The following is a 12,392-nucleotide window of genomic DNA, read 5'->3' on the forward strand; positions in this document are numbered from 1 at the left end:
TGTAATAGACCTACATCAGATTTGCTATTTGAATGTTGTTGTTTCTACTTAATAATTTTAGTTGAATTGACTCAAATTGAGGTCAAACAAACACAGCTCAAATAAAGGAGATTTTAACTGATTCTAGGTCAATAATTAAATAAGTAATCTTATTTCTCCATAAAAATGCATAAACACTTCTACTACAGTATCACTTACACAGAGATCTGAGATAGGGTCCATCATGACCAAAGGGGACACAGATCGCCCTAATGATGACATCACACGAAACAACTATTTGAAACAAAACAACATAAATCATAATATAAAAGAACAAAAACCTCTATGAATTCTTAATAATGACTATTTTAATGCCCCTATAGGTTCCTTTTAGACCAAGGAAACAAAATTAAATAATTCAAGCGCAAGGCATTGTGGGTATTCGTTTAAGTTATTAACGCTTTAAATCTTAAGTCTTTAGATTTCAAGGAATTTTGAGTTATGAGCCCAAAACTTGACATTTCAAGTAATGTTTAATTAAGACAACTTGATTTTTCCAGTAATGACAACATTAGGGTTTACAGTACATATTAGCAACTCTAGTAAGTGAGTCTACGTTTTACACGAAAAGTAATGAAAACACATTTTTCTTTGGGATAATGTGGACCGACGAATTGCTTACAATAAGACCAGGAATGTGGATTAAGAAAGCAAACAGGATTTTGATTTCATGCCAACTTTAAGCACTTTCTTGATTTTACAGTACATAAACTGTCAATTTGATAATTTTTTTTAGCATTTTTGGTTTAGTTGGCTATTTCTATGACAAAAGAGGTAGAACTAGATGAGAGTCATATCCCTTGATGAGATTGCATCAATGTGGCACTGGTGAATCCACCTATTTCATAATACTGGAAGAACACATAAAATGATGCAAGTGTTGACCTGCAGATAGAAGTTTCAGCATGTGAACCTATCAGACATACAGTAATTACCAGGTATGTAACTTGGAATGGAATGCACATACTCATAATTGCAGAAATGCATTTCTCAGACATTAAGTCATATCCAACGGCTGGTATGAGATGTAATACAGCTGCACCAAAAAGTCTTTGGACACTTTTGGATAATTAAGTCACATTTAAAAGTGTATGAATTTAATTGCATTAGATAACAAAATATCAAAGGAAGTGTGACCTTTAAACAAATTATGCGAGAGCTTTTCTTTTAAATATATATATATATATACAGGTGCATCTCAATAAATTAGAATGTCATGGAAAAGTTCATTTATTTCAGTAATTCAACTCAAATTGTGAAACTCGTGTATTAAATAAATTCAAAGCACACAGACTGAAGTAGTTTAAGTCTTTGGTTCTTTTAATTGTGATGATTTTGGCTCACATTTAACAAAAACCCACCAATTCACTATCTCAACAAATTAGAATACATCATAAGACCAATAAAAAAAACATTTTTAGTGAATTGTTGGCCTTCTGGAAAGTATGTTCATTTACTGTATATGTACTCAATACTTGGTAGGGGCTCCTTTTGCTTTAATTACTGCCTCAATTCGGCGTGGCATGGAGGTGATCAGTTTGTGGCACTGCTGAGGTGGTATGGAAGCCCAGGTTTCTTTGACAGTGGCCTTCAGCTCATCTGCATTTTTTGGTCTCTTGTTTCTCATTTTCCTCTTGACAATACCCCATAGATTCTCTATGGGGTTCAGGTCTGGTGAGTTTGCTGGCCAGTCAAGCACACCAACACCATTGGTGTCATTTAACCAACTTTTGGTGCTTTTGGCAGTGTGGGCAGGTGCCAAATCCTGCTGGAAAATGAAATCAGCATCTTTAAAAAGCTGGTCAGCAGAAGGAAGCATGAAGTGCTCCAAAATTTCTTGGTAAACGGGTGCAGTGACTTTGGCTTTCAAAAAACACAATGGACCAACACCAGCAGATGACATTGCACCCCAAATCATCACAGACTGTGGAAACTTAACACTGGACTTCAAGCAACTTGGGCTATGAGCTTCTCCACCCTTCCTCCAGACTCTAGGACCTTGGTTTCCAAATGAAATACAAAACTTGCTCTCATCTGAAAAGAGGACTTTGGACCACTGGGCAACAGTCCAGTTCTTCTTCTCCTTAGCCCAGGTAAGACGCCTCTGACGTTGTCTGTGGTTCAGGAGTGGCTTAACAAGAGGAATACGACAACTGTAGCCAAATTCCTTGACACGTCTGTGTGTGGTGGCTCTTGATGCCTTGACCCCAGCCTCAGTCCATTCCTTGTGAAGTTCATCCAAATTCTTGAATCGATTTTTCTTGACAATCCTCATAAGGCTGCGGTTCTCTCGGTTGGTTGTGCATCTTTTTCTTCCACACTTTTTCCTTCCACTCAACTTTCTGTTAACAGCACTCTGTGAACAGCCAGCTTCTTTGGCGATGAAAGTTTGTGGCTTACCCTCCTTGTGAAGGGTGTCAATGATTGTCTTCTGGACAACTGTCAGATCAGCAGTCTTCCCCATGATTGTGTAGCCTAGTGAACCAAACTGAGAGACCATTTTGAAGGCTCAGGAAACCTTTGCAGGTGTTTTGAGTTGATTAGCTGATTGGCATGTCACCATATTCTAATTTTTTGAGAGAGTGAATTGGTGGGTTTTTGTTAAATGTGAGCCAAAATCATCACAATTAAAAGAACCAAAGACTTAAACTACTTCAGTCTGTGTGCATTGAATTTATTTAATACACGAGTTTCACAATTTGAGTTGAATTACTGAAATAAATGAACTTTTCCACAACATTCTAATTTATCGAGATGCACCTGTATATATAATTAGTGGATGTATGTAGTCAGATCCTCTTAACATTAGGTGTTAACACACAGGTGTCCTAGCAGAGTGACCACATGTGTAGTTCATTAAGTGTTCCACTAATGTTTGATAACCAAAAAGAGACCACATACCTTGTATCTTATCATTTGAAACCAACTTCTTTTTGTAAAATGCCTTGCTTTAAAGGTGTTATATCTTCCTTGAAATTAAACGCCACTTGGTTTGGCATTTTCTTATATTGCAAGGACACGCATACATTTTTAAATGCATACATTCCAAAACTAGTCCCAGACAGACAGCACAAGCATGATGGCGCAATACGGAAACATAAATAATACAATTTTATTTTAAACCAGTACAACCTCAGTGACCATTTAAAAGACCACATAAACTCAGCAAAAAAGAAACATCCCTTTTTCAGGACACTGTATTTTAAAGATAATTTTGTAAAAATCCAAATACCTTTACAGATCTTTATTGTAAACAATGTTTTCCATGCCTGTTCAATGAACCACAAACAATTAATGAACATGCATCTGTGGAACAGTTGTTAAGACACTAACAGCTTACAGATGGTAGGCAATTAAGGAAACTAAAAAGACCTTTCTACTGACTCTGAAAAACACCAAAAGAAACATGCCCAGGGTCCCTGCTCAGCTGCGTGAACGTGCCTTAGGCATGCTGCATGGAGGCATGAGGACTGCAGATGTGGCCAGGGCAATAAATTGCAATGTCTGTGCTGTGAGACACCTAAGACAGCGCTACAGGGAGAAAGAGGGACAGCTGATCTTCCTCACTGTGGCAGATCACGTGTAACAACACCTGCACAGGATCAGTACATCAAAATACCACACCGGCGGGACAGGTACAAGATGGCAACAATAACTGCCCGAGTTACACCAGGAACACACAATCCCTCCAACAGTGCTCAGACTGTCCGCAATAGGCTGAGAGAGGCTGGACTGAGGGCTTGTAGGCCTGTTGTATGGCAGGTCTTTATCAGACATCACTGGCAACAACGTCGCCTATGGGCACAAACCCACCTTCGCTGGACCAGACAGGACTGGCAAAAAGTGCTCTTAACTGACGAGTAGCGGTTTTGTCTCACCAGGGGTGATGGTCGGACTCGTGTTTATTGTCGAAGGAATGAGCGTTACACCGAGGCCTGTACTCTGGAGCGGGATCGATTTGGAGGTGGAGGGTCCATCATGGTCTGGGGCAGTGTGTCACAGCATCATCGGACTGAGCTTGTTGTCATTGCAGGCAATCTCAATGCTGTGCGTTACAGGGAAGACATCCTCCTCCCTCATTTAGTACCCTTCCTGCAGGATCATCCTGACATGACCCAACAGCATGACAATGCCATCAGCCATACTGCTCGTTCTGTGCATGATTTCCTGCAAGACAGGAATGGCAGTGTTCTGCCATGGCCAGCGAAGAGCCCGGATCTCAATCCCATTGAGCACGTCTGGGACCTGTTGGATCGGAGGGTGAGGTCTAGGGCCATTTCCCCCAGAAATGTCTGTGAACTTGCAAGTGCCTTGGTGGAAGAGTGGGGTAACATCTCACAGCAAGAACTGGCAAATCTGGTGCAGTCCATGAGGAGGAGATGCACTGCAGTACTTAATGCAGCTGGTGGCCACACCAGATACTGACTGTTACTTTTGACCCCCCCTTTGTTCAGGGACACATTATTCAGTTCAGTTTATGTCTTAGTTGTTGAATCTTTTTATGTTCATACAAATATTTACACATGTTAAGTTTGCTTAAGATGTTTATTTTTTTGCTGAGCTTATATGCAAACCAGCAACTTCCCTTTTAACAGAGAAAACCACAGCTTCTGGTTTAATGGTTAGAGTGAGAAATTCACAATTCTGAGAAATTCTACGACAACTATGCAATTGGTAAGTGACGTAAAAGTTGCAGGAACAGAACCCAAGATACAGTAATCTAGATAAAGCCAATTCAGACTTTATTCAGTCTTAAGCATTTTCCATATGAATACTGCAGTGTATTGTTTTGGTATATATCCATCTGTCAGACTGCATATAACAATGTCTTATTTTTTTCCCGCAGTTATAATAAGACGCCTCCCTTTTATGACAGTTTTGTGATGTAAATTTGCCTTTTTTAAATTCAAATATAGATAGATGTTCAGGGTCCAAATGACAGCAGCTTTCTATTGTCTGTACAGAGTTGGCCATCAGTTTGGCATCCACCACGTAAGGGGCCAGAGTACAGAGATGATCTGTTCCTCTGTGGCATCTTCATTCTGTTGCTGAAGTTCTGTGAGCTTCTAAATAAGTTGCACAGCACCGTTGGCCACTAGAGGTGCTATAGTACGATAACGCATTAGATGCTGGGAACCTTCGTCCAAGTCCACAACATACTCCCTGATAGAGAGAGAGAAAGAGAAGAAAAACATCAGTAAAAGAGATCATAAAAAATACTGTTCTGACAACAGTCCAAGAATTGTACACGTTTAAGAATTCAGTTGAATTGCTTTATTGAATGAAAAGCTGTGGTTGATTTGATCCATCAGGAATTCAGTTAGGTCTGACACATTGTTGGAGGGGATGAAAAAACAAGAGGGCTTGGTGATGTCAGCGAAAAAGAAAAATCGATTTAGATATGGAGCAAGTTATTACAGCCTTCGCATTGAGACAACGCCTTAAGATGCTGTCTAGGTAGGAAGCGCACTTGGTTTTGTGTGGTACTCCTTTGAAAGTGTGCTTTTTGAGTTGAATGAAAGTGTCAGGTGATAATACCTCTGCTCATCTGTCTCAGGTTCCACAAGGATGTTCTCCTGCCTCTCCTTCACTCTCAGGAACACAAACGAGTCCAGACATGGCTCAGGAACTTCATGCCATGCAAACATAAACAGATTAGCCAATTTTCAATCATTGTAACCTACCATTTTAATCATCTGATAAAAACACTTTGGTTACAAGAAAACAGGTTGCTGAACTGGACTCCCTGTATTTTCTGGTTGGCAAATCTCAGAAATTCTATACATACTGTATATAATTGTAAATATAAGCCTGCATTCTTATGGTTTTTTTAATGAACAAGAATTCGTTCAGAAGTGTTGGTTAACTGTCTACACAAGGTCAAAACAACATTTCATTCTCAATGGCTCTTACCAGCCTTCAGCATGTCAATGCTCTGCAGGTTTGGGGGCATGTGTTTCAGAGCCACGGCTCGAAGGTACACCTCTGTGTTGGCCAGATACCTAAACACACAAGACATGACTCTTTAAAGGAATGGTTCACCCAAAATTATCATTCTCTCATCATCTACTCACCCTTATGCCATCTCAAGCTCATATGACTTTCTTTCTTTTGTATGCGGAACACAAACCAAGATATTTTGAAGGATGTATGAGGTGTTGTTGTTCATTCGATGTAAGTCAATGGGGTCAAAAACATTTTATGAAGTCCAAAAAGGAGATAAAGGCAGCGTGAATCAATGTCTTCTGAAGCGATACGATCACTTTCGGTGAGAAAAAGACCATAATTTTAGTCCTTATTCAAATCTTGACATCCAAAGTCTCCTTTGAGCGTTCATGAGAGAAGCTCATTCACACACTTCCTCGCACTTGATGCATTTTGCCAGGTTCACAGTTTTCACACTCAGTTGGGCTATTTTGAAAATGCAGACGAGAGTTAAAATTATAGGATCACGAGTTTAGTTTTTTTGCGGTACTTTTCAAATGTACTGCGGTCGCCAAAAGGTTGATGGTAAAAACTAGGAACATGAAAATACAACATCTTATTGATATGTAATGATACAGAGATTGAGGAATTGGCAACCGCATGCAGCGTCAAAGAATCATCATTTTGAAGCTTTGCACTTTGTCACAATTGGGCCTGATGTCTAGATTTAGAGTAAATAAGAACTTTAATTTTGGTCTGTTTCTCACCCACACCTATCATATCACTTCAGAAGACATGGATTAAACCACTGGATTCTTTTTTTTTTATGCTGCCTTTATGTGCATTTTGGAGGGTCCAGAATGAATTCACTCACTCTTTAGCGAAGGCAAACTCCTCGGGAGACAAAAACGAAGGATCCCCGTCCGCACGTGACTTTTCCTTTTCCAAAATATGAGGGAAAAATTTCTCTATCTGAACAGCCAAAAAAAAAAAAAAAAAGACAATAACATAAACATGTACTTTATATAAAAGCTGTTAAGTAGAAGGACTGTCCATTTGCATAAAATTGTCAGTAAACCGATTAGTAAATATTTTCTTAATTTAAAGGGATAGTTCACTCAAAAATGAAAATTCTCTCATCATTTACTCACCCTCATACCATCCCAGATGTGTGTGACTTTCTTCTGCTGAACACAAATTAAGATTTTTAGAAGAATATTTCAGCTCTGTAGGTCCATACAATGCAAGTGAATGGTGGCCAGAACTTTGAAGCTCCAAAAAACACATAAAGGCAGCATAAAAGTAATCCATGCGACTCCAGTGGTTTAATCCATATCTTCTGAAGTGATATAATAGGTGTGGGGAAGAAACAGATCAATATTTAAGTCCTTTTTTTTTTTTTTTTTTTTTTACTATAAATCACCACTTTCAAACAACCCTCCCAAGCGCTCTTTTCTCTTATGTGTTCTTCTCTTGTTTTTGGCGATTCACATTCTTTGTGCATATCGCCACCTACTGGGCAGGGAGGAACATTTATAGTAAAAAAGGACTATATCTGTTTCTCACCCACCCTTCTGAAGATATAGATTAAACCACCTGAGTCGTATGGATTACTTTTATGCAGCCTTTATGTGCTTTTTGAAGAATCAAAGTTCTGGTCACCATTCACTTGCATTGTATGGACCCACAGAACTGAAATATTCTTCTAAAAATCTTTGTTTGTGTTCAGTAGAAGATAGAAAGTCACACACATCTGGGATGGCATGAGGCTGAGTAAATGATGAGAGAATTTTCATTTTTGGGTGAACTATCACTTTAATAAAGATTTGGTTACCTTCTGTAGTCTTGAGCGGAGGTAGCTGCTAAGAACAAAGCGGATACGATCGATCTCCATGCGATGCACACTGGCCTTCACATCGCCTTTCCTCACCCTCTGGAGATTTTCCTCCTACAAATACACACATAACCACAAAAATTGAAGTGTAATATTTCAACAAACTGAAATGATAAATGTGGTGCACTGATCACTATATTCATTCTGGGCATCATTTCCTTTGTTCACACCTACCATGTGTGTGAGCTGCTCCATCACACACTCCACCAGCTCTGATTTGTTCTCCAGCAGTTCTGGGGAAAACTTCTCATTCAGCCAAGCCTGAAACAAAAGGGATGAAAACTTATATTCTTCACTCGTACAGTATCATAGACAGCATGATGACTGACACATATTATAAAACATTATTCTTGAATTTATCTTTCTATTCTTCAGTAGTACTAATAATTTTTTGCTCCCTAATATATGTGTGTGTGCCACCGTATTATTTTACACTGCTTTTGTTTTGTTTTTTCTTATACACTAAGCCCAGAGAGTGCAGAGCTGTAGGCTAATCTAGGCTAAATGTGTTTACTTTGAACTTGAAGCTACAATATAAGATTTGTTTCACATTTGTTGATCACTACATAATCACCATACCTCCATTAGTGTTTTATATATATATATATATATATATATATATATATATATATATATATATAATATGACTTTACTATTAATCTAAAATCTGGGAAATAATCATTTGACTAGTATTGTACAGCATTTTCTCGTAACTACTGAGCTTGTTGTTAGCCATTTTTCTGATAAACATATAATGCTGTATTCTGTGTTGATGTACAGCTGAACACATTAAAGATCATCTCTCACCTCCTCCAGTTTGGCGATGAGTTCTGCTGGAGTCATTACATCCTCTTGGCTCTCCTCTGCTCCACTGAGATCACTAGCATCGGACAGAGCATCTGCCATTGTAATATTACAGTAACACCCTAACGAGATCTTACAACACGCAGTTTTGAGTGCACACTAACAGTTTTGCCAACTGACAACGGAGTGGAAGTCTAGTTGTGTTGTTAGTTTGCTAAAAACTACACTCCCAGTGCATACTGTCCTTACTTTACAAAAAAACTGAAAGTGAATCCCCTTCTCCGAGCTGTTTACCTTCTACGGAAGGAAAACTCCTGTCCTGGTGCGGATTTTCGCGCCAAAAAACGACAACATGACAGGATGATGACGCCACCATGTGCTCAAGCTGGTTAAAGTTGCGCTTTTCTGCGCAATAAGCGCCAATAAAAAAATACAATAATAATAATAAATATAGTAATACATAAATGCGTAATAAGCACCAATAAAAATGATGATGATGATAATAATAATAATAATAATAATAATAATAATAATAATAATAATAATAATACACAGATGCGCAATAAGCACCAATAAAAATTATTATAATAAAATAAAAATAATATTTAAAAAATTCCAATTAAATTCGAGGTGCCAGTAGCATTTATACCAGAAGCGCTTTTGTAGTGCACATTTAGTTTTTTTCTAGTTCCATTAATTTTAGGAACAACAAAATTGTTCAAATGAGTGCGTTTTGAGAGACTTCTGATTTTGTGAAATTATGCAATTCATTAACTCTATAAGAAACTCTTTGAATAAAACAGCAATCAAAATCTCAATATTTAGAATTTTATAAAATATTTGTGATATTTTTTTTCTTTGCATTTATCTCTCTTTCTATCTGATGTTTTATTATCTGTATTTTCTATTGTATAATATTGTTGTTTCTTGAATTTATTTATTTATTTTTATTTTTTTACCTTTTATAAAAACGGGTTTATTGAAAAAAACTATTAAAAAAAAAAAGAAAAAGAAAAGAAAGAAAGAAAAGAAAAGAAAAAAGTGGATAAACTTATTTTCAACTTTCAGCACGCCAGACGTCCATAACGCTAGATGTTAGCATTGCGCTTTTATCTGCGGTGTTCTTCATAACGCTGCACAAGCATCTGTGACGCAGTCAGGTGTTTGACGGTGAGAATGGCAGGCTGACTGCTCGTGAGATTAGCGGCCCGTGCTGTTTACAGCCGCCGGACTCTCCCGCCTCTCGGTAGGTATGCTGCTGAATGAAGAGATTTTTTGTTTGGAAAATGTGCGCCTCAATCGGCTTAATATCTAACCTGAAATTTCCAACCTTAATGAAAAGTTTGCTGCTTGTGCACGTGCTTAAATGCAAGCTTTTGATTCGTCACTTAGTGTATATATATAATATATATATATATATATATATATATATATATATATATATATATATATATACACTATATATGAAGGACTTTTTCTATATGTCCGCTTTGCAGAGTTGTCAATGGACTCGCACTAGCTCTTTAATCCTTTTTGTTGCTGTCATCCGATTTAGTCGCCATTGCACTAACAAGAGATGTTTACTGCACAAATAATAGTGGCAGAATTAAATTAATTTTGTTTAGTCTAAAGAACATAAGTGTTTGCAAAGTAGCAACAACTATATAAAATTTGCAGGTAAAATGATTGTTAGAATTGTTGTAAACTCAAATATTGATGGATAAAAGAAAGAGATTGTTTGTAATATAAATATATTAGATATTGTCTGTGTGTGCGCATGCGTATGTATGTGTGTCTGTGTGTGCATGTATGTGTTTGTGTGTCTGAATGTCTGTCTGTCTGTGTGTGCGTGCATTTAACCTCTTGAGACCCCAACGTGGTTGCTGTGTGTATTTTCATTTCCCTTTTTGATTTGCAACCAGTAGCCCATAATAAAAATGCAATAAATGTATTCTTTTTTTTATATTTTTTTGAAGAGCAAATAGTTTTCCTAAAAATTGATGTCTTGTATATGGGGACAGCAGGACTAAGTTGTGACATTTTAAATAATACCAAGATATAGAAAGTCAGATTTTTTTTTAAATCAAATTGTTCATTATTTTTCCAGGAGTGTTGGTTATACATGTTTTGAGATGTTACAGATATTACAGCTGATTTTTATGTTACAATTCTTTTTTTAAATGTTTTATTTTTTGTACTTTGACAACAAAACCTCAATGTTCTCTCTTCGCACTGTCAGACAAACAAGTGATAGCCAGTGCTGAAGCATTTTACCAATCAGAAATTAGCATAATAATTCTGATACAATTAATGGCAAGCATCATCCAGTCACTGCCAACCATGTCAAATGAAATTTAGCATAATAAATTCTGAATCTATGTACTGATTACCATTGACTCATGTCTGGCAAAAATGTTGAGTGGTCAAAACATCTGCAGCTTGAAACTGAACTTTTGGTCGGATGTTAAAAGTGTATGCTACGGTGGTCATGAAGTGCAAAACAAAACAACATATCATAAAACACAATGACAAAACAACATTTCAGAAACACATCTACAAATCATAAAACACTACAGCAAATCCGAAAACAAAAGAGCAAATCAGAAAACGCAACAGAAATCCAGAAACAAAACAAGTTAGAAAACACAACGGCAAATCAGTCGAAATGGAAAGGGTAGGTACCATAACTGCTCACCTGAGACCCCAACTGGCTGCTGTGTGCATTTTAATTTCCCTTTTTGATTTGCAACCAGTGGCTGAGTGAATGAGACCTGGTCCTTTCTTCAGGATTGGTTCAATGATGTATAAAAGTCCATGCCAAGAAGTCACAGACTGAAAAACTAAATCATTTGGAGTGTTTTCTCTCTCGGGAAAACAGTAACCAGAAACTTTATAACACACAGAGTAAAGACAACGAGCAGAAAATGTTAGTTTTAGGGGCCGTTTACACGACAACGTTTTAAACTAAAAACTGAAAACTTTTTATGCACTTTGGCTGTTCGTTTACATGACAACGACATTTTGGGGCCTGAAAACACAAACTTTTGAAAACGTGTTTCAAAGTGCAAGTTTTTGAAAACGATGCGGTTATCGTCTCAGTGTAAACATACAAAAACGCGAATTTGTGAAAACGATGACGTCATGCGCACGCGTATTACGTGTTCAGCCTATAGGCATGCGCGCGAGTACTTCAAAACAACGTGCGAGACATTCAAAACTACAGTGGCGGACTACAGGAAAGTGTTTGTGCTGCTCAAGATTTTGAGTTTATTGATGCTTCTCCAGCAAAGTAATTGTAGTAATAAAGCAACCTCATCGTCCGTCCAGACAAAACTGCTTGATGCTTTCGCCATCTCCATTGTTTGTATTTACCGCTCTGTGGAAGAATGCTTATGTGCGCAGGTGCGTTGTGTTTCTTTACAAAGTGACATCGCCAACTACTGGCCTGGCATGCATAATACAGCGTTTTTAGTCGTTTTCACGGATCCGTGTGAACGGGGTCGTTTTGACAACGTTGTTGTCTATACGCAAAACTTTTCAAAAACGCAAAGGAAAAACGTTTTTAGTACATTGTTGTCGTGTAAATGTATCCTTAGGTACAATGTTCATCTATAGTCTCATGGGTCATCTAGTGCGTAAGGGACCGTCTTAAAATCCACAAACTGTGCTAAAACATTGGTGACGTCCAAGCGTTCATTCAATTTGCATGTTCTAACTTAAAACACTTGTT

General features: G+C 37.6%; 1 protein-coding gene across 2 annotated transcripts; it reads right to left on the reverse strand.

Moving 5' to 3' along the window:
• Positions 1-4,781: 4,781 nt before the first annotated feature.
• On the reverse strand, positions 4,782-9,017 carry LOC127423980 (DNA replication complex GINS protein SLD5-like). Of its 2 annotated transcripts, XM_051668720.1 has the most exons (8): positions 8,903-9,017; positions 8,666-8,869; positions 8,033-8,119; positions 7,799-7,912; positions 6,839-6,936; positions 5,953-6,041; positions 5,578-5,668; positions 4,782-5,202 (listed from the first exon to the last, which is right to left on the reverse strand). In XM_051668720.1, the coding sequence occupies exons 2-8, from the start codon at positions 8,762-8,764 to the stop codon at positions 5,106-5,108; spliced, it is 675 nt and encodes a 224-aa protein (XP_051524680.1). In that variant the 5' UTR covers positions 8,765-8,869; positions 8,903-9,017; the 3' UTR covers positions 4,782-5,105. The 2 variants fall into 2 exon arrangements, with proteins under 2 accessions (XP_051524680.1, XP_051524679.1); XM_051668719.1 differs by having other exon boundaries at positions 8,666-9,012.
• Positions 9,018-12,392: the final 3,375 nt, after the last annotated feature.

Source organism: Myxocyprinus asiaticus, chromosome 33 (assembly GCF_019703515.2).
Source record: "Myxocyprinus asiaticus isolate MX2 ecotype Aquarium Trade chromosome 33, UBuf_Myxa_2, whole genome shotgun sequence".
NCBI lineage: Eukaryota > Metazoa > Chordata > Actinopteri > Cypriniformes > Catostomidae > Myxocyprinus > Myxocyprinus asiaticus.